The sequence below is a fragment of the Entelurus aequoreus genome, linkage group LG11 (genome assembly GCF_033978785.1).
Source record: "Entelurus aequoreus isolate RoL-2023_Sb linkage group LG11, RoL_Eaeq_v1.1, whole genome shotgun sequence".
Taxonomy (NCBI): domain Eukaryota; kingdom Metazoa; phylum Chordata; class Actinopteri; order Syngnathiformes; family Syngnathidae; genus Entelurus; species Entelurus aequoreus.
Genome location: NC_084741.1, coordinates 58,648,383 through 58,672,292, shown reverse-complemented (window position 1 = coordinate 58,672,292; position 23,910 = coordinate 58,648,383). Strand labels below are relative to the sequence as shown.

The window sequence follows — 23,910 nt, the reverse complement described above, 5'->3', positions numbered from 1 at the left end:
TCTACAGGTATCGTTTCCATTAAAATAGTAGTGATTTAGTATTGTTTTTTATGAGTTTCATGTCTAATTTTAGGTCTAAAATGTGGCATCAGCCTGCTGACATGACCTACAGAAATGTCATATTGTGTAGTATGTGTTTTGGTAGCATCTTCATCCTGAATACCAATATTTTCACGCATAATTTGAAGGAATGATCAAATATGTCATCCAGATGAATTGTTGCTGGTTGCAGCAATACAACTAAAGAAGGGGTCAGCCTGCATACACACTTTGAAAGTATGGACCTCTCCAGTCAAATTGACTCGTTAAAATGGAACGAACCAAGCAAGAGGAGTTTAATTTGCAGCAATTGTTTTAATGATTCTGACTTCAAAGAAGAAGGGTTTTGGTCGAAGTTTGGATGGAAAACATGTTGAAGACCCAACTAAGCCGAATGCAGTCCTGAAAATCAAGCGCACTCTCGAGGGGAGAAAGACTGAGTCAGAACCTGCAGAAAAACGGAGAAAGAAGAGCAGATATGGCGCTCAAAGAAGACAGAAAAATATGTTTAGCTGCTAGTATTCTATTTTGTGTCCTCTTCTACTGATGTTTTACTCAAGATGCTCGAAAGAGCCTGAGGAAACTCAGGCTATGTTGTCTATGGAAGCACAGGGAAGTCTGGAAATGGCGGATCTTTCAAATGTCTATTTTGCTCACAATGTTACCCATATCAGTTTTGAAGTAATCCTGGACCAGAGGGACACAAACATGCAATTAAGTGATCAAAATAATAGTTCTACATGCCTTTATCCACACTCTATGAGGGGAAATGGGCTCCAGTTCTGTAGATGACATTAAAACCTAGAAGGGACGGCATATCGATTCTGGCGATGGACAGGGGGTGTTCCAAGTACAGTTGGTTAGCTACCCATTACCGGTACTCAGAAACTAATTGACATTATGGGAAATGACTGCAAGATTCATTTTCAGAGTAAAAAAAAAACTAAACGAGAACTTGTTAGTGTAATTTCGGTCATCTGGAGACTGTGGGCTCGTTGACAGTTTTATACAGTAGCTTCTACCACCATACATAAATGGTGTACTGATAAGCATGTGACTGAAAAAATATACACTTTAAAGAGTCAAGTTACATATGGAATCACTTCATTACCGTATTTTTCGGAGTATAAATCACTCCGGAGTATAAGTCGCACCGGCGGAAAATGCATAATAAAGAAGGGGAAAAACATATATAAGTCGCACTCGAGTATAAGTCGCATTTTTTGGGGACATTTATTTGATAAAACCCAACACCAAGAATAGACATTTGAAAGGCAATTTAAAATAAATAAAGAATAGTGAACAACAGGCTGAATAAGTGTACGTTATATAACGCATAAATAACCAACTGAGAACGTGCCTGGTATGTTAACGTAACATATTATGGTAAGAGTAATTCAAATAATTATAACATATAGAACATGCTATACGTTTACCAAACAATCTGTCACTCCTAATCGCTAAATCCCATCATGAAATCTTATACGTCTAGTCTCTTACGTGAATGAGCTAAATAATATTATTTGATATTTTACGGTAATGTGTTAATAATTTCACACATAAGTCGCACCTGAGTATATATATGAAAAAAACTGCGACTTATAGTCCAAAAAATACAGGCACATTATTTAAAAATGAAAAGGCACCCAGACTCAATAATGTGCATGTCATTGACGGTGAACATGCATTATTAAATTATGAGGTGGTTAGAACGCACACATACCTTGCAAGCAGTAAAATATGATTATTTTGTTTATTAGGCATGCATCTGTAAATCCCTGCTTCTTTTCACCCTTCACAATAAATACAAATATGCAATAAACAGAAGAAATTACTTGACATTTTACGACTAATCTAAAAGTTTAAATAAGATCCATCATTGTGATATTTGAGAGAAAGGTATAATCATGTGTGTGTCTAAACCCAGTTTTATACATTTAGAGACTCTGGGAATTGTGCATTATGTGAAAAATATGGCTTCAGTAAATCATGGGCCAGCTGTGGGCCGGTCTGGGTCACAAAGTGTTTTTATTTGTATTTTTAGTCCCTGTCTGACTGTGTGTATACACTGTCTGTATCTGCTGGCAGAATTTGCAGGTTTTGAATGTTGATTGGCAACACTAAATGGTCCCTAGTGTGTGAATGTGAGTGTGAATGTTGTCTGTCTATCTGTGTTGGCCCTGAGATGAGGTGGCGACTTGTCCAGGGTGTACCCTGCCTTCCGCCCGAAAGCAGCTGGGATAGGCTCCAGCACTCCCCGTGACCCCGAGAGGGACTTAGCGGTAGAAAATGGATGGATGGATAAAGCATATATTTTAGATTTCAGTGTAAATATTTTTTAAGTAAGTAAATTAAGAAAGTAGAGAGGTAACACAAAAACATTTTTGCATAAATAGGCTTTAAAGTACTGCTTCAATATCAAGTAATACTCAATTAAGAACTTTATGACTTTTATGCTTAAATTACGTATGTCATTTCTTCAAGTAAATTCAAGTAAAACATTTACAAAATATTCCTATATGACATTCTGACAAAAATGCATTTGTGTTAAATTATTGGGGTTTTATTTTAAGTTGATTTAAATAAAAAAAATAAAATTGTTTTGCGATTGTCATTAATCACAATGCAAAAGTGTGATTAATCTGATAACAAAATTAATCATTTGAAATAATTTATTTTACATTCATGAATAATTAAATCAATGGTATAATCCTATTTTGTTTCGGATATAATACTTTATATTACCGATACCTGCTGACATGACATTTACTTCACTGATAAAATAAAAATACTTTGTTAAAAAGGCAAATTATGGCAAAAAATGCAGGTTTTTAGGTATACATATGAAATATATTTAAATAAATGTAGGTTTATGACAGTAGACTCACAGTGGAAAGTTAGCAAGTCGACTGAAAGAAGAAGAGCAGCTACTGGCATTTGTAGTTTTACATCAATTCTATACGTGTGGTAAAGTGCACCAAAAATGGTAAATATCATATTTGCATCATTCTATAGCCAAAGTGTATTCATTTTAAAACTTTTTTTTTTTAAGATTGAAGCTGATCTGCAGCAGCTGAGTCATCGTTTGTCTGTTATGGAAAAATAAATAACATCTTCTGGCTGGCCCAGCTCAGCTGTGTCAGCCACAAAACTCTTCAAGTCCACTGCGCCTTTAATTGACATGGATACAGTACACAGAGAGTTTTGTGTGTATATAAATATTTATATATATATATAAACGTGCACGCTGACTATTCTTAGTGTGCTTAAAGCTGCAGACACATGTGCTGGCCTGCCCATAATTTAGATAAAGGACCAGGACTAGCAGGCTGCTGTTCACATAACCTGGCACAGGAAAAAGCTGTTTTTCCAGCTGGCAACCTTCAGTGGCAATGCAAACGTCTCCAAAGGGTCTAATGTGAGATTAGGCTGTGGATCTTTGAGGCTAAGTGTGCCTGCGTATACTAGAATAAGGTTTTATTACATACGTATAAACTACTTAACGGTTTAGCTCCATCCTATCTTGCTGATTGTATCATACCATATGTCCCGGTCAGAAATCTGCGTTTTAAGAACACTTAGTTTCTCGTAGTTCCCATTGGGTTGATATTTTTCATGCCCTGATGTGGGATCTGAGCCAAGGATGTTGTTGTGGCTTGTGCAGCCCTTTGAGACACTTGTGATTGAGGGCCATATAAATAAACTTTGTTTGAATTAGAATAATCCTTTTAACTGTCACAAATTTTATTCAGCACACCAATTCTCATTTGAGTCACACATTAAGAGTGTTACTAAAACGGCATTCTTTCATCTCCGTAATATCGCTAAAATTCGTTCCATTTTGTCCACTAGCGACGCTGAGATTATTATTCATGCGTTCGTTACGTCTCGTCTCGATTACTGTAACATATTATTTTTGGGCCTCCCTATGTCTAGCATTAAAAGATTACAGTTGGTACAAAATGCGGCTGCTAGACTTTTGACAAGAACAAGAAAGTTTGATCATATTACGCCTATACTGGCTCACCTGCACTGGCTTCCTGTGCACTTAAGATGCGACTTTAAGGTTTTACTACTTACGTATAAAATACTACATGGTCTAGCTCCTTCCTATCTTGCTGACTGTATTGTACCATATGTCCCGACAAGAAATCTGCGTTCAAAGAACTCCGGCTTATTAGTGATTCTCAGAGCCCAAAAAAAGTCTGCGGGCTACAGAGCGTTTTCTGTTCGGGCTCCAGTACTATGGAATGCCCTACCGGTAACAGTTAGAGATGCTACCTCAGTAGAAGCATTTAAGTCCCATCTTAAAACTCATTTGTATACTCTAGCCTTTAAATAGACCCCCCTTTTTTAGACCAGTTGATCTGCTGTTTTCTATTCTCCTTTGCCCCCTCGCCGGGTTATTCCGGTTCCGGTGACCATGGATGAGGTGCTGGCTGTCCATAGTTGGGACCCGGGGTGGACCGCTTGCCTGTGCACCGGTTGGGGACGTCTCTGCGCTACTGACCTGTCTCCGCTCGGGATGGTCTTCTGCTGGCTCCACTATGGACTGAACTCTCACTGTCATGTTGGATCCACTAGGGACTGTACTTAGACGGGGGGTTACCCACATATGCGATCCTCCCCAAGGTTTCTCATAGTCATTCACATCGACGCCCACGCTCTGTGCCGAGGATGTCGTTGTGGCTTGTGCAGCCCTTTGACACTTTTGTGATTTAGGGCTATATAAATAAACATTAAATGATTGATTGATTGCATTCTTACAATTAAGTGATAACACTGTAAAAATGGCAAACCAGACTGACACTACTTTGTAAAATGTTTATGCTTGTAATGCACATCATCATATTTCATAGCGGAGAAGCTGTCAAGTTGATTTTTTAAGAGAACTATCCCTCATGCTTGTGTAAGCACTTTGAATGCAGCAAATGAATGGCATACTACGCCACATATGATTATGTAGTGTTTGTGGTTGAAAGTAAAAATGGTGAATTTAAAAATATTACGTGCTCAAGAAATTGTTATGTATTATGATTTAAGTACGGGGCATGAATGGGTCCTGTGTGTATGTGATCTATTATATTTTCCCCAAAGGTTTTGTCTCCTCCTGACTTAATGTGTCAGTGTTCCACATGCATTAGGATAGAGCGTTAAAGGCAGGCTCACATTCATTCCCATGAGAGTCAGTGGAGATGCATAAAGCCAAAATACTTCAACAAAAACCATAAAACTTCTCCTTCTAAGCCGAGACAGAAAACCTATGAATTAGCTGTGAAATAACAGCAAGATGTAATTACAACCAATCACTGCATCTCCTGCTGTTTGTTGGACAAATGGCCACAATTTCCACAGCCTGAATAAAGTTATGAGGGAAAAAGTGCTGCATGAAAAAGTATTTTATGCTATTTCAAATTTTAAAGTTAGCACTTTTGACATTCATTTCAGATATTTGATCTTTCTGAGATTTCTATTTCTAATGTGTCTCTGAAATGAAAACCAGCATCTCCTGCAGTGGACATTTGTGTTTTGCATAACTAGACATAGTTTTTTCTGGAATGTGTCAGTCTGAAAAAAGAAATAGGCCAAACCGCAAATGTCCACTGTTGGTTCTCTTGACAATTTATAGTGTAAGTACAGTACATTATATGTTTATATGCAGTCTAATTTATAATATAATGACAACATAATATCAATGTTCCAATAAGGTTTTTATGTTGCTTTATTAACTTTAAATGTATTGACTGTAAATTATGGTGAAACCTATTGACAGTTTAACGATATCAATACAATCCCTGTTCTCTTTAATAACAGACAATTGTTTGAGTAACAACTGAACAAAAGCAAACACTACCATCCACAGTAGGGAAGGTATTCATATGGCTGCATTCCTGGGTGGATCCCATATGAGAGGAAGAGGGGGTTAACCATTTTGCAATGCAGTCTGCTGAAAATGATGGAAAGCCCCACTATACATAGCAACTGATGCTGTGGTCAAAGTTGGAATTGCCACAAAACACATTTTAAGATATTCAACACTCTACTGCCGTCTGGCGGCTAAAGTGGATAGTGCACCCGCCCAATTTGTCACGTTTCATGTGTCAGGTAAACCGTGACGAATGAGGCCATATGGATCCCCTTCCTCATTCAAGTCCTTTGGTTCTTGCCCTTAAATTCCTCCTGTGTCCGGGGAATTAGTTCCTGAGTTTCTAAACATTAACAAAAACAGCAAAAAAATATCGACCTAATCACTCTAGTAATGATCAAAAACTGATATGTCCCTAGGCATCAAGACCACCAACGTATGGATCGATCCGCCTTCCTCTTACATGTTGTGTACGACTGTAACAATGCTGACACACCAACTGTTGTTGTTACAGTATATTACCTTCTCTTTATTCTTATTAATCTACTCGTTATTTTCCCGTAAATACCTGCTTACTTTCTACTGTAACATGGTTCCATCCACACTTCTTAAACTTTACTAAGCACTTTTTTATTTGTGTTGTTTCAAGCCAGCTTCTCCTGGCTTGCTCTCGATGTGTAACATGTTTAGTTTGTCCCCCAGTGATAATGTTAATTGACAAGGATATTTATGATACTAAGAAATGCAGTTTATTTGCCTTAATGGAGGTTAATATTCTTAGATTAGGTGAGTTTCTCCACACTGTGTACGGAGACACATAATCAGCTGGGGGACTATAAATAAATACAAGTTAGTCAGTGGGGATCGGCTTTTGTGATCGGCACTAAAAGGCATTAATCGTCAATGCTGATCACATACTTTTTCAGAAAAATTGGCCGATCAATCGGCACATCCCTACACTACAAACAATACTCACATAACATGTAATGGTGGTTCCTCAGTCAAAATGTTGCCAAATTATGTTTTACAGACCATCTTCAATCCGCTTTCTGACCGTCTCTTCAGGATACACTATTTTTTCTTATTTATGTGCCTCCACTTCGACAGCGTCTTCTCCTCACCCACTTTGATATAAGTTCTAACTAAACTCTACTTTGCATAAGACATGGCAACAACGGAGGATGCATGTGCATGTCCGAGCCAGTCTGCCGCACAACAAGAGGAAGCCAAAAAGAAGGAGCTTATTGACTCTGGTGTAGACTCTGGGTACATTTATACCATATATGAATAATACGGTAATGTTTTTCCCAACCGGTGAGGTCACAAGATGGGAACATTCCAGATGGGTCGTTAGGTAGAAGTATGAAGGAAGGCAAGATCGATTTATAAATATTTGAGTTCCAATTTTTAGGACTTATGCAGATCCCCAAAACAGGAGGTACCAATAGACAAGTGGGTTTTGCATAATAGGGCCCTTTAAAGTCACCCTCTGTGCTTACCTCATTGTCTGTGCCCACGTCCAATAGCACAGGCAGACATTGTTGTGGAGGCACACCTCCGCAGGCTGTGTACAGGGCCAGCTTTCCCACTGGAATTCCCATCCCATTGCAGCCGAGGTCTCCCAAGCCTAAGATCCTCTCACCGTCGGACACACACACAGCCTGTGATTGTAGAAGATTTTCAATTATGTTTGAACGTGCACGGATGTTTAAATCAGCATATCCAATGTGTCCTCCTGAAAACCAGTGCACTACCAGTGGTGTATTTTTATTTATCAGTTACAAATTCCAGGAAAAAATTGTGCTGTTATGCAAAACACAAATGACACTACAGAGGACTCAGGAAGTTCTCAGGAGGTTACTCATCAATACATTTGTAATAATCAGAATGTTTGGTTTTAAATGTCAGTGATTTAGAGCAGTCTTCACATGATCAGCTTTCTTACTCAAAACGTGAAGACAATAACTTTCTTGCCGCTGTAGTGGCTGCTGTTGGCAGGAGCTCTGTGCTCTTGTGTCATCCTATTGTGTTCCTGATGTTTTCCCTCTTGTTTTATTATGGCGTTTTTTGCCTTGCAGTTCGGGACCTTTTGGGATTGTGCGACAAGGGGTGGAACTTTCGTGATTTCTGCTGTGCTTTTTTGTGAACTTCTGGATCGCCCTCCCAGGGGCCTATTGGCCATGGAGACCAGCTGCTGGGTCTCTGCCACACCAGAGTCTGTTTGGAGAGACTGGAGGAGATGTGGATGAAGAGACAGGGCTGCGGAGCTGGCGCTGAGCGCCGGGACGGACAAGCTTTACAGTGTCTTGGCTGAATGAGCAGGTATCGGACACCTCAGTCTCCTTAGACCAGTGGTTCTTAACCTTGTTGGAGGTACTGAACACCACCAGTTTCATATGCGCATTCACTGAACCATTCTTTAGTGAAAAATAAAAACATTTTTTTCCAAATTCAAGACAAAGTTATATGTTTTTGGTAACACTTTAGTATGGGGAACATATTCTAAGTAACACAGAGTTATTAGGTCAGGGTTAGGGTTAGAGGGTTAGGGCCAGGGTTAGAGGGTTAGGGTTATAATAAGGCCATGCCGAATAAGGCATTAATAAGTACTTAATAATGACTAGTTAAGAGCCAATATGTTACTAATTTGCATGTTAATAAGCAACTAATTAATGGTGAATATGTTCCCCATACTAAAGTGCTACAATGTTTTTTTACTGGTGCACAAAATGAACCGTGCATGAACCTCACCTTGTTCAAAGAACAAAACCAACACAGTGCATAAACTCACAACAAATTACACACCTACAAATCAGTGTGACTTCTGCTGTTGCCGTATCCGTAATACGCCGATAGGGAGAACTTTTTATTTACACGATGAGTCGGGTGTGTTTTGACCTCCGCCGAACCCCTGAGCCGGACTCACCGAACCCCTAGGGTTCGATTGAACCCAGGTTAAGAACCACTGCCTTAGACGCATCCTTGCTCATCCATGCAGACTGGACACTGGCCGGGAGTTGATGGGCGGCCGAGGGTGGAGTCGGCTCTCTTGGTTGCTTTGTTGGGTCTGCTCCTATCTCTGGCCATGCTCCCCCCACCCCAGCAGACGATGGCATGGAACACAGCAGAGGCCACCACAGTGTATATGTTTTAGTTTTTGTTTTGTTTTACTTTTGTGGCTGTGTGTAGAAGTGGCTGGTTGCTTTAGCTCTGCTCTTTTAAGGTCTTTAATGTCCTTTTGTGTTCTTTGATGTTTCCCTCTTACACACGTTTATGTATGTTATGGCTATGAGGTTTGGCCTCAGTCTTGACCCCCTCTCCAGGGGCCCAGGCTTAGACTGAATATTTTTTTTTCTCACCCCATCCCCAGGGTTTACCTGTTTCTCACCTTTTTTGTAAGGGGCGCCAGAAGTTGGCAGACCCGTCAGCGATCCTGTTCTGTCTCCCTGTAATGTTTGTCTGATCTTGAATGGGGTTGTGCTGAAAATCTTAATTTCCCCTCTAAGATTATTAAAGCATTTCTGATTCTGATATATTTGATTGACTAAGTATGCAAATGTTGATGTTTGACAGGATGTCAATAAAGACTTATCAGTGGATGTCTGATTGATATCTGAGCTAAGACCATAGTGGCTGTGAGGCAGACTAACCACATATCCACATTGCCGCTTTATGCAGATCAAACATAATGAAATACACATTGATACAGCTTAAATAAAGTCAATATTTACCCTGATGTCCTTTTCTGGCCAATTCTGAAGTAGTGATGCAATGTGGCCACGATCATGGATAGTGATGAATAGCCCCCTGGAAGTAGAGTAGTGAAGAGATGACACTACTTTTTTTAACATATTTAAAAAAAAATTCTTACAACTATTCAAAAAAAGAGACATGTCACAAACAAGAACATAATAAACGGGGCACTTTGTACTTGAAAGAAAAACAGTTGTTAAGCTGTGTTTAGAAGTAAAGCTGCCATTGCTTTTGAACCTTTACTTCTTCTAAGCGGGACTTATTCAAAACTGATGGCATTTTGGGCTGAGGACTTAAACGTTGAGCCACAGGGCGTTTGCTGTGGAACCCCCAAGCTCCCCAAATAGATTTTCATCTTATTACCCACTCCTGCCGCTAAATCCACTTTTTCCGTTTCCTCCTGCCTGGCATTAATGTCCTGTGTGGCGAGACAATCCCGGTGAAATACATTGTATGTGTGCCTGTGTGAGGTGTGTGCCTGGGATCCACCCACAGTGTTTTCTTCTCAATAAACCCATCTGTTATCAGCATAGGACATCCCGTTTCGTGCCAGCAATTGTAAAATAAGAAAGACAAATCCAAGAAGAGAAGTTGTCGAGATAAAGACAAATGTTTCCAATAAAAATGAACAGAGAAAGGTTCATGTTCGTAAACCATGGAAAAAAGAAAATGCTGCTGTTAGCTACTGTGCTAGGTGCTACCTTGTGTGTTTTTAAGTGTTTTTTTAGCATTCTTACAGCGTTTTTTTTTTGTTTTGCTAGGTCAATATGAGTCCAAAGAAAGCAATGGACAAGCGATGTGTCGTTTGAAACATTCTGAAAATATTCAGAGCGTTGTCGACACTGCCTTCCCCCGCCCTTTCCCACTTTCTTCGGCAAAACACAAAGCAGATAAACCAACAGGGAGTTTTGTGACTTCAAACTGTGAGTTCACCCATGGCTAGTGGCAGTGTGTATCGGCCCGGAAAGTTTAGCTGTTGTAATTTTTTGTCTTTGTCATTAAATTGATCCGTCACCTCCTTCTGTTTGTTTGATGTACAGTACTGTATAGCGCTTTATATTGCTTTCTAAGTGTGTAAACAAAAGAACCAACTAAGTTCGTAAATCTGGGTTCCACCACGTGTCTTACTAAAAGTAACAACTATAATAATAATATACAAACTTACAGTACAACAACTATGGTAAGACATTGCATTAACTATTATTTACTGTGTGTTACACAGTGTTGAGAACCTGTTTAAGAACTTAGTTTAAGTCTATTTTTTACTATTTAATGTTAAATTGTGTACCGCGTATATTGTACTGTTCTGTTTTAAGTTGTTGGTTCGACTCACTTTGTTTCGTCTTGTGTTATGTTGGGAATAAGTGCCACCAAAATTTCATTGTAGGAATACAATTACAATAAAAAATATTTGAATATTCAATGTTTGAAAAATTCTGTATTAGAAAGTAAAAAGTAAGTATGTAAAAAACAGGGGAAGAAACTCATTTTCAGATCAGAGATTTCTTATTCCCTACAGCTAAATTAAAATGACAGTGTAAGCATGAAAAAAAACTGATGAGTGGAAAAATAAGACTTTTTAGATTTGTGTGGTAACTGCTAGCCAGTCTCGCATGATTCAATCACAGAACATCAGACATGTCTGTTCCACTTAATATACATTTTACAGTTAGGCATTCAGTCTCTGTTTTATTAGGTTACACAGCCTCTAGCCAGGCCCCTTAGTAGGCATCCTGCAGGCCACATCTGGCCCCCCAATTTGACCCAGCAAACCAACACCCAAATAATGAAACCATTCAGTCCCACTCGGGAAGTGCTCATTCATGTAGGACTTCCTCCACCCAGCAGGGGTGGAGGAATCATCACAAGGACGCAAGTACGCATCACAAGGAATCAGCAGTAGAAGAATATTACTCGAATTAAGACGACAGATTTGGACCGCCACAAATAGATTTGCATGCCGCCACCTACTAGGCAGCGGCATGCATTGCAACTCCACTCCGAGTTCCCACGTGGTTAAGGAGTCATATTTCTGCCTTAGTTTTGGGGTAACAAAGGCAGATTTTGAGCACAGAAAAATATATTTTGCAAGCACTAATATTATATTTTAAAAATAAATCAGCTCAAGCAAAAACAAATGTTTGAGGGAATATGAATGTATTTTGTGTTTGCCTGTAATTGGGAGTATTATCCATATTAAAATTAAATTGCTGCTTTTGGCACAACCCAACTGCTGCTCTCTCAACCTCTGCAGTCTGTGCTTTTAGGTTTTAGTCAGGGTTAGAAACAATTTCCCTTGTGGATCAATAACGTTTTTCTAAGTCTAAGTCTAAGGGTTATCAATGTGCCAAAAAGGCAACCAATCAGAGAACTGGACAAATGTAAGCTCTGATTGGCTGTTTGGTCTCTAATTAGATCGCTTGTTACATTGTCCCGGAAGCATTGGTTAGCAGCTAATACAGTCAATAATGAACGAGGAACAATCAGAACCAAGTTGTTTTATCAATCTGGTTATATGAACCATTAAGGGGAACATTCTTTAAACACTGTGAAGGCATTTTTGTACATTAATCTGCAAAGTAACATGTGATCTACTGTAAATGGAGACCAAACAGCAAATCAGAGCGTACATTTGTCCAGTTCTCGGATTGGTTGCCTTTTTTAACAGCGCAGTAAAAGCAGTAATTATTGCATGCCAATATGGATAATAGCAAACATGCAAACACTTGTATTGAGCACAAAACAAATGTATACACGCACAAACAATTAAATCTTTCACTTGAGTTAATTTGTATTCAAAATATAGTGCAAAATATATTTTTCTGGATATATATATGGCCTCATTCCTGTGTGGAAGGGGGGGCTGTTAATCATTTTGCAATGCAGTCTACTGAAAATTATGGAAAGCGCCTCTCTACAAAGCAACTGATGCTGTGGACAATTTTGGAATTGCCACAAAACACATTTTAATCTATTAGACACTTTACTGCCTTTTGGCAGCTAAAGTAAATAGTATAACCTCAAATTCGTCATGTTTCATGTGTCAGGTAAACCGTGATGACCTTCCTACTGTATGACAACAATTTTTTTGGAAAGTGAATTACTCTTTTCTTTTTCTTGTTATCTTAATGTGCAACATGTATTAATAGTGATTAGAGCATATACATTTAAGTAACAAAGAAAAACAGTCGGCATCAATGTTTTACCTGGTGTGAAGGTCACCACACGTCACTGCTTTACTTGGACAAGCGGTCACGAAAAGCAAAGTATTTGCTGCGGGAGCGGAGATTCAAACATGCAGAAAAGTGTTCATTAACACTGCTGTGAAAAGCGGGGCGTAAAAGCAAGCAAAGTTCGCTGGAGTGAAGTGAAGTGAATTATATTTTTTATATAGCGCTTTTCTCTAGTGACTCCAAGCGCTTTACATAGTGAAACCCATTATCTAAGTGTCATTTAAACCAGTGTGGGTGGCACTGCGAACATGTGGGTAAAGTATCTTGCTCAAGGACACGCCATCCCAAACTAAACTACCCCATTTTCCAGACTTTTTGAACCACACTTTGAAGCCTTTGGCTTATAAAACGGTGCTGCTAATTCATGGATTTTTCTTTGCAAACAGTCATAATGTTTTGTATTGAACAACATGTTTTAATATCACACCGAAAAGGTTATTGTTTGTGTTATGGCGCCATCTGCGGTCCCCTCTAAGATTTCTCATTGTATCCCATTGGGTCGAGTTTTTCCTTGCCCTGATGTGGGATCTGGGATCTTATGTGGGCTCTGTATCGCGGATGTCGTTGTGGCTTGTAGAGCCCTTTGAGACACTTGTGATTTAGGGCTATATAAATAAACATTGATTGATTGATTGATTGATCTGAGCCGAGGATGTCAGTGTGGTTTGTGCAGCCCTTTGAGACACTCGTGATTTAGGGCTATATAAATAAACATTGATTGATTGATCTGAGCCGAGGATGTCAGTGTGGTTTGTGCAGCCCTTTGAGACACTCGTGATTTAGGCCTATATAAATAAACTTTGATTGATTGATTGATTGAAGTCTTTCGTGACAACACACCTTGTCATTATCATGAAAAGCTTATGCAATGTCACACCTTGCAGTGTATTCTCTAATCAACAATTTCAGCAATGTGCTTTTGAGTTAGGAGGACATAATTCACTCTCAAATTGTTTTGGGCAATTTGGTGAGCCAAAGCCGCCGTGAGATGGAACGTTTGACCACACAATATGACAGATGCAAAACAACTGCGTGAGATGATCAAAGGAATGCCCTAATCTCTGTCAGACTCAATGTTAACAAAAACATTTCAGGTGCCGCATCCCTCATCCATTTCTCATTTTCTGCTCCTCTGCACTCCAATGTGCCGTTGAACTTGTGACATTTGACCCTGACAAGAAGAAGCGCAACGGGGGAGGAAGTTTTAACAGCCTAGAAAACACACATAACGTAACTCTTGGCAGAAATGACAAGAGCAGCAAAGAGGTGAACTAGAATACATGACATCAGGAGTCACAGGGTTTTATGTCCATCATCACGGTGTTAAAAACAGGGTTGAATAGTAGTGTGTGACTTGAAAATGTCTTGTCCTGCAGCCATAAGAGAGTATGGGTGTGAGACAAAGAGGGAAAGATTAAACATTCTGTGAAACAAAGTCATTCTAAACTGTCTACACTTCATAAAAGGATCATCAGGTTAGGAGGATCTAAATAAGTTATGGGTGAAAGGAAATAATATTTTGGACTTGCTTCTACTAAATCACCTGAGTGTTGCATATCTTTAAACATACATTCTGCTTATGTAATAAACTAAGCCATGAATCTATTGCTGTATCTCGAACAGTCAGGTCAAATAGGCTGGACCTTCAATGTGTTGCCAAAAATGAATATTGTAATGATAATATTGAATAAGTGCAAAAGTAGGGTTGTATAAATACATGTTCACATTAAAATATATATGCAATATATATGCAACACACACATACACTACATTACGTTCATGATACGACTCTGCATTAGTTTTACAGGTTTTAACTATTTTTTAAAGTAAAATTTGCATCGTGCAAAGTAGCAATTTTCACAAATAACTAGTAGGAAAGATCACCAATAATACGACATGGCTTTAGTCAGCCTGCACTCATGCATGACTTTATAAATAAGTCTCAGTCATTTCTGCATTACTTTCCATTTCTATTGTGTGAGACACATGCACATGTGACATGAGCATGCATAGGGAAGTCCAGAGTGCTTTGTCGCTTTATTTAGTGAAAATGTAGACCCCTTTAGCAACTCTTTATAGAAAAAGAATGTGGCGATAAATCTTGCAGTTTCCTGGAGTTATTTACAACAAAGTACAGTACAATTAAAGTATGTACTATACCAGTGGTCCCCAACCACCGGGCCGCGGCCCGGTACCGGTCCGTGGATCGATTGGTACTGGGCCGCACAATAAATAAAAAATAAACAATTTTATAATAATGTTTTATTTTTTTACTAAATCAACATAAAAAACACAAGATACACTTACAATTAGTGCACCAACCCAAAAAACCTCCCTCCCCCATTTACACACATTCACACTCATTCGCACAAAAGGGTTGTTTCTTTCTGTTATTAATATTTCTGGTTCCTACATTATATATCAATATACATCAATACAGTCTGCAGGGATACAGTCTGTAAGCACACATGATTGTATTTTTTTATTAAAAAATAAATAAAAAATAAATACCATTGCCCCCCCCCCCTGGTCATTTTCAAGCGTTGACCGGTCCGCAGTTACAAAAAGGTTGGGGACCACTGTACTATACAGTAGGTACCAGTGTTGTCCCGATACCAATATGTTGGTACGTTGGTACCCGTACCAAAATGTATTTCGATACTTTAAAAAATTGCATTATTGTCTTTATTTTACCAAAAAATCGTACGATACATTAAACATATGTTTCTTATTGCCTTATGTCCTTAAATAAAATAGTGAACATATGAGATGACTTGTCTTTTAGTAGTGAGTAAGCAAACACAGGCTCCTAATTAGTCTGCTGACATATGCAGTAACATTATGTCATTTTCCATTCTATTATTTTGTCTATATTATTAAGGACAAGCGGTAGAAAATGAATTATTAATCTACTTGCTCATTTACTGTTAATATCTGCTTACTTTGTCTTTTAACATGTTCTATCTACACTTCTGTTAAAATGTAATAATCACTTATTCTTTTGTTGTTTGATACTTTACATAAGTTTTGGAGGATACCACAAATTTAGGTATCAATCCGATACCAAGTCATTACAGGATCATACATTGGTCATATTCAAAGTCCTCATGTGTCCAGGGACATATTTATAAACAAAATATGCTTTTTTTTTTTTAAACGAAAAAAGATTTTGTGATGCTAAAAAATATCGATGTATCCATAGTAGTATCGATTAGATACGCTCCTGTACTTGGTATCATTACAGTGGACGTTAGGTGTATACCCATCAATGGCGTTTGTTTACATTTTGACACCGGTGAGCTACGGTGTGTAGTGAAGCATGTTTAGCTATTCCTCGTCCTGCTGAGATGATACGCAGGGATGATACTTGCAAGAAACTTACTTTATTTGTCGCCATGGAGGCGAGGGTTAGTGATTACTTTTTAGAGGCGGTATGGTACCAAATATGATTTATTAGTATCGCGGTACTATACCAATACCGGTATACCGTACAACCCGAGTAGGTACCATATTATAGCATGTTATACAGTTATGTAACCCCAACGAGCATAGTGGGCTGCCGTAATAACCACTCCAGTCATGTAGCAACTTTAAAGACAACTGATGGCCACTTTCCTTACTCTGATGTTTGGAGCCCTAATACTAATTGCACTTTTGGTGTCACTCAGGCTTGGTCATAGTTAGAGATGTCCGATAATATCGGCCTGCCGATATTATCGGCCGATATATGCGTTAAAATGTAATATCGGAAATTATCGGTATCGTTTTTTTTATTATCGGTATCGTTTTTTTTTGTTGTTTTTTTTGTTTTTGTTTTTATTAAATCAACATAAAAAACACAAGATACACTTACAATTAGTGCACCAACCCAAAAAACCTCCCTCCCCCATTTACACTCATTCACACAAAAGGGTTGTTTCTTTCTGTTATTAATATTCTGGTTCCTACATTATATATCAATATATATCAATACAGTCTGCAAGGGATACAGTCCGTAAGCACACATGATTGTGCGTGCTGCTGGTCCACTAATAGTACTAACCTTTAACAGTTAATTTTACTAATTTTCATTCATTACTAGTTTCTATGTAACTGTTTTTATATTGTTGTACTTTCTTTTTTATTCAAGAAAATGTTTTTAATTTATTTATCTTATTTTACTAATTTTTTTAAAAAGTACCTTATCTTCACCATACCTGGTTGTCCAAATTAGGCATAATAATGTGTTAATTCCACGACTGCATATATCGGTTGATATCGGTATCGGTTGATATCGGTATCGGTAATTAAAGAGTTGGACAATATCGGATATCGGCAAAAAGCCATTATCGGACATCCCTAGTCATAGTACACGTTGTCCAGAACCTAAACAAGTTAGCAGGATAGGAAATGAATGCATGGAAACATTTCTTAAAATCTAAAAATTCTCATAACACTGAACGTGTGCTCTTGTAGTGTGCAATAATGTTACTGCCGTTACGTTCTGGTGTATGTCTGGACCCTGGGATGCAGAGAAAGTAGGAAAGTGCATGGATTTTTATTAGACAAAAAAAAAAGGTAAGACAAAAACATAGACGTGCAGCTGGGAAGTACACAAAGAGCAAACACATGTGAAATGCAAAGCAAACAAAGCAAAAGGATCCAGCTTCGTAAAGAGGAAAAAGGACGGGGCTGGCATAGAAGCATCCTGATTGGCAACCAGGGACAAGTGAGACCTGATTGCCAATCAGGAAAAGGTGAGGGATCCAGAGGAGTGAAGGTAAATTGAGACAAGGAAATAAAACACAATACAAGAAACTGATAACGGTCATGTGACGATTGGGGTTTTGTAAACCCTGCTACACTAAACAGGGTAAGCGTTACAAATAGATTGAGTGGCCTTTTTCCACAGAAATACAATGAACTTACAGTTCTAACTTCACATCTGTGTCGTATCCCGACTATGGAGATTTTGGAGTGTATAAAGCAGGCCAGTGTTTGTTTAATATTCACTTTGTGGCTCTTTGACAAATGAATGACATGTTTGCCAACACACTGTACATTTGATAGATACAATGTGTGAGTCAGACTGCTGCTGGGGAAATAACGGCGCTGAATAGCTGTCGCCTCATTTTTGAGATGAAAGGAGGCCCACAAAGCACTGGGCTGTCGTGTCTGGTTCCTCTCGTAAAAGCGTGGCGAGAACAGAAAGCCTAAAAAAAACAACCTGATGACTTGAAAAAGCACTGCCGTTGACCTGCTAACCAACACAAAACCCACTGAAGGCACTGTGGAAAAGCTGGTTCACACTGTGACCCCAAACCCACTGAGCCCCACGAGGAAGACGGCCTCCATACTTTGACCCGTGTCCACACTAAACACAACCAGTCACCATTCTTCAGCCTCAACAGATGACCTTAAAGGCCTACTGAAAGCCACTACTACCGACCACGCAGTCTGATAGTTTATATATCAATGATGAAATCTTAACATTGAAACACATGCCAATACGGCCGGGTTAACTTATAAAGTGCAATTTTAAAATTCCCGCCACACTTCCGGTTGAAAATCTCCTTTGGATATGATTTATGCGCGTGACGTCATAAAATGCACGGAAGTGTTTGGGCCCTATTGGACACAATACACAAAGCTCTGTTTTCTTTGACAAAATTCCACAGTATTCTGGACATCTGTGTTGGTGAATCTTTTGCAATTTATTTAATGAACAATGGAGGCTGCAAAGAAGAACGTTGTAGGTGGGATCAATCGGTGTCTTAGCGGCTAAGTACAATACTTACAGCAACACAACAAGGACTACTTACCCTGATAGAAGACACCTAGCTGATGCTTGCCGCCAAACCCACGGATGAAGTCCTTCGTCGCGCCGTTGATCGCTGGAACGCAGGTGAGCACGACTGTTGATGGGAAGATGAGGGCTGGCTGGCGTAGGTGGAGCGCTAATGTTTTATCATAGTTCTGTGAGTTCCGGCTGCTAAGTTGCTAAATTAGCATTGTTAAGCCTTACCAGGCTGAGAAATTTTAACCGTGTAGTTACATGTACATGGTTTAATAGTATTTTTGCTATCCTTCCAGTCAGGGGTTTATTTATTTTGTTTCTATCTTCATTTGAGAACGATGCTAGCACGTTAGCTCAGTAGCTAAGTGTGTCACCGATGTATTGTCTTGGAGATAAAAGTCACTTTAAATGTCCATTTCGCGTGCTCGACTCTCATTTTCAAGAGGATATAGTATCCGAGGTGGTTTAAAATACAAATCTGTGATCTACAATAGAAAAAGGAGAGTGTGGAATCCAATGAGCCAGCTTGTATCTAAGTTACGGTCAGAGCGAAAAAAGATACGTCCATCACTGCCTCTCAAGTCCTTCACTGTAACGTTCCTCATCTACGAATCTTTCATCATCGCTCAAATTAATGGGGTAATCGTCACTTTCTCGGTCCGAATCTCTCTCGCTCCATTGTAAACAATGGGGAATTGTGAGGAATACTAGCTCCTGTGACGTCACGCTACTTCCGGTACAGGCAAGGCTTTTTTTTATCAGCGAGCAAAAGTTGCGAACTTTATCGTCGATTTTCTCTACTAAATCCTTTCAGCAAAAATATGGCAATATCGCGAAATGATCAAGTATGACACATAGAATGGATCTGCTATTCCCGTTTAAATAAATAAAAATCATTTCAGTAGGCCTTTAATCTTTGGTGCTGGACACCCTCTATTAGAGAATAATAATAATGGATTAGATTTATATAGCACTTTTCTAGACACTCAAAGCGCTTCACAGAGAAGTGAGAACCGTGAGAACCCATCATTCATTTTTACAACTCATTCATTCATCATTCATTCTCCGGTGTGAGCAGCACCGGGGGCAAGGGTGAAGTGTACTGCCCAAGGACACAACGGCAGCGATTTTGGATGGTAAGAGGTCGGGAGCAAACCTGCAACCCTAAGGTTTCTGGCACGGCCGCTCTACCCACTACGCCATGCCGCCCCTGAGAACCCCATAAGGTTGAGCTGACACAATGATGACCATCACTATCAATCATATTATAAGATTATATAGAATGAGATGCTTTTCTGTACTTTAACTATTACTATTGTCAAACGTAGCGATACTTTAGAATGTCTCATCTGGCAAGGTTAAACAATGTGTTGGTTGTGTACTCACATCATCGTAACCATCATATATATTGGTTAGAAATATGAAAACATATATCATGTCTACCAAAATAAGTATCATTTGGCCATAATTGTAACGTGTATATTTAGTGCAAAATAACAACACAGCAAGCAGCTTTGGGACTGACTTTCCTGACCTTAAACTGGGACTTTTGTCTATTCTGTCCCAAAACCTGCAGACATCTGCAATACCTTTCAGCACGACAATGACCCAAAGGTTACTACATCCAAACAACAAATTCAAAAACCAGAAGCAGAATCACATTCTGCACACTCCACATAGCTTTCATACTCACTAAAAACCCCTTCCTATTTCCATCCATCCATCCATTTTCTATCGCTTGTCCCTTTTGGGGTCGCGGGGGGTGCTGGAGCCTATCTCAGCTGCATTCGGGCGGAAGGCGAGGTACATCCTGGACAAGTCGCCACCTCATCACAGGGCCAACACATATAGACAGACAACATTCACACTCACATTCACACACTAGGGCCAATTTAGTGTTGCCAATCAACCTATCCCCAGGTGCATGTTTTTGGAGGTGGGAAGAAGCCGGAGTACCCGGAGGGAACCCACGCAGTCACGGGGAGAACATGCAAACTCCACACAGAAAGATCCAGAGCCTGGGATTGATACGCTCTAAAACCGAAGTTATATTAACATGAAACTTCAATGGGTACTCTAATCTTAATGTATTCAAACATTGTATTCCCCAAAAGTTTTCACATCAACTGTCTACATGTTCCAACATAATTAATACTCCTGTAATGTTTTAAGATTTAAAAAAAAATTGCATTCTATCTGGCATTATTGCTTCGTTTTGAAATGACGTCACTTCCGGGTAGCGTCCCGCTCATTAATAATGCATAGTAGTCAAGCCAGGGTCTGTTCTCAATGGGTACTAGGCAACATTTATCCTTTCTCGAAGAAAAATGCACTATGCTTGCGTTGTTTTCCACTGTACGAACCATTCAAATCGCAAAAAGGATAAACAATTCTTCCGAGTTCCTCAAGAGGTAATCAAAAAGGGCAGATGAGTGCAAGATTTTACAAAACGATGACGAAAAAATTTGAATGCCCTCCAGTCCAAAAGGAGCAGAGTCGAAGAATACACACGTTTTCAGTGATCGCTTCATTAAAGGTTTGTTTGATATACGTTCAACGTTTAGAATATTCAGTTTGAGTTTTATCTTGATATTATTCGTATTTCTTAAAACTTATTTTTGCTACGAATGTTTCGAGAAGCACCAACAAGGCGAGTCTAATTAAAAGAAAGCGAAACCTAAAAGAGTTAAAGCTTTCACCAAAGGTAGAAATCATAAATGGAGCTTTCAGTACATACACATTGTTGACATCTATAGTTATATTTTGATAGGGAAAACACGCTAATTGTAAGCAGCGCGTGCAACAGCATCAAACATGGCGGTAGACGCAAAGTTAAAACATGAAATTAGTGTTGTCCTCATACCAATGTTTTGGTACCGGTACCAAAATATATTTCAATACTTTTCAGTACTTTTCTAAATAAAGGGGACCACAAAAATTGCATTATTGGCTTTATTTTAACAAAACATCTTACTGTACATTAAACATATGTGTCATGATCCGTAGTTCGGATCATGTTTTGTTATGTTCTGTTAGATTTGGACTCCATAGTTCCTGTTTTTGTGCACCCTTGTTTGTTTTAGTTACCATGGTTACTTATTATTTCCACCTGCCTCTGATTAGTGTTCGCCCGCTCACCTGCTGCCCGAGCAAAATGATGAATGGGATTACCAAACTTCGGCGAGGAACTCTGGGCTGCTTGTGGCTTACTGCTGTCCAGAGGAGGAGTTTGAGGGAAGGTATCCACTAGATAGAGATAGAGCTCCTGTACTTGGTATCATTACAGTGGATGCTAGGTGTAGATCCACCAATGGCATTTGTTTACATTGTGATGCCGGTGAGCTACGGTGTGTAGTGAAGCATGTTTAGCTATTCCTCATCCTGCAGGGATGATGCTTGTAAAAAACGTACTTTATTTGTCGCCATGGAGGCGAGGATTAGTGATTTAGAAGTAGCTAAAACACTGCCGACTGCGGATAGACTTTAGCCGCTAGCTAGCTAGCCATGTCTTAAAGCACCTCTTCTGGTGGGCGTTTCAGTGTTATAACTTCACCTTAATCGTTAGTTTTTAAGCCAAAATGCATCCCTTCTCCCTTTTTTGTCTACACACTGTGTCTGCTTGTAAGTACTCCGTGATTGTGCGCTGCCGAACATGCTCCTCTGCTCATAAACCAGCAATGACACGACGTGGCAACGACGGGGGGGCGGAGGGGTGGGGAACCGGTACTTTTCAGAGGCGGTATAGTGCCGAATATAATTCATTAGTATCGCGGTACTATACTAATACTGGTATACCATACAACCCTGGGAATGTCTGGGAACGCTACCGACGGATAATGCTTGATATCACTCGAGTATAGCGATCTATGCCATTGTTTGATTTTTTTTACTACTGGTTTTCACTTTCGGGAAGAAGTCAAGTCACGGAATACAAGCAATACATGGTTTGTTTCTGTGGTCACCAAGGTGGAAGAGGCAGACACAATGGTGTCTGTGCTTTCCAATACAATTGGTTATTTGACAACTCTACAAATTTAAGCACTTAAAAAAAAAAAAGTACTTTAGTTATCCTAATGTAAATCTGTATGCTATATTTTCCAACAAGTCCTTTGAAAAAACCTTCATCAAGCCAAACTTGAAAGTATGTAATGCATTTTTCTTTACCTCAATGTAGAGACTAACTTAAGTCAATGATTTTCCATACTATAGTAAAATAAACTATGCAGACGGTCCTATATTCAAGATTAATTCATTAATCCAAGTAACTGCAAGATGGAGCTGTTGCTGCACTCAGATCAAGTGTAAAATAAACACATTTTACACAAATTATTCTGTGAAGGATTATGCTTTAAGAAAAGATCCAAGCCTGTGACAACACCGAAAATAAAATGATACACATTACAATTAGAAGTCTTAAAGCAGGCTGAATCTTCTTTTAACTATGGTCTCAAGCACAGTATGAACCACTTGAAAGAAAAAAGTGGAGTAATTTCCAAGAATAACTCGGTCTTTGACAAAAGAATAAGAAACACATTTTAAATATTGCATGACGAAAGAGCTCCCTAAGGAGAGCCATAGCTTTTTGAAACACATTTAAGTGGGAGTACCAATCCAAAATGAACACACTCGAGTTGTCTGCCAGACCAGCTGCTGGGATGCTGGAATTAATATTATAGTTGGAAAGGTCAATCGGTCTTAACAGTAACAAAGGCATGTGGTTTCCAGTAACATCACATTTGTATTAATAATGTAATTTTGTGTTAATCTCCACCTGGTTTAAATTAAAATTAAAATGGTGCAAATGCAACGGGAGACAGATTTTAAATGTGCCACAATTTGTTACAAATAATTTTGTTAGGACTGCCTCTTCAGACTGTGTTCTACTTAGCAGGATGTTTATACTTTTACAGGTATTATATGTTTAATACACAAATACACATTTTGACGTAAAAAGCCAGAAGTTTCAACACATTTCTTTAAAACATGCTTTGTGAAGTTTTTATAAAGTAGTAACAATATATTAAACGAATACAATTGGGTGTTTTTCAATTGCAAAAATCCCCAAATTAAATACCTCAATTACTACATATACACGGATGTACAGAATAAATAAAAAAATAATTTAACCAAATTACTAAAATTAAATAGGGTTTGGAGTTACTGTGGTGCTCTAATAAACAATAATTTCTATAATTTATTATTTTCAAAATTCACATCCAAAAAAGCACCACAAATGCTCAAAT

At 38.9% G+C, this 23,910-nt stretch overlaps 1 protein-coding gene across 3 annotated transcripts in view; it reads right to left on the bottom strand.

The window, feature by feature from the left end:
* Positions 1 to 23,910, bottom strand: part of me1 (malic enzyme 1, NADP(+)-dependent, cytosolic) — a 194,088-nt gene that overhangs the window by 52,354 nt on the left and 117,824 nt on the right. For all 3 annotated transcript variants that reach the window (XM_062063613.1, XM_062063615.1, XM_062063612.1), the window contains exons 4-5: positions 9,637 to 9,712; positions 7,405 to 7,566 (exon numbers count right to left, since the gene is read on the bottom strand). In XM_062063613.1, the coding sequence (XP_061919597.1) occupies positions 7,405 to 7,566; positions 9,637 to 9,712 (238 nt within the window). The remainder of the gene's footprint in view (positions 1 to 7,404; positions 7,567 to 9,636; positions 9,713 to 23,910) is intronic.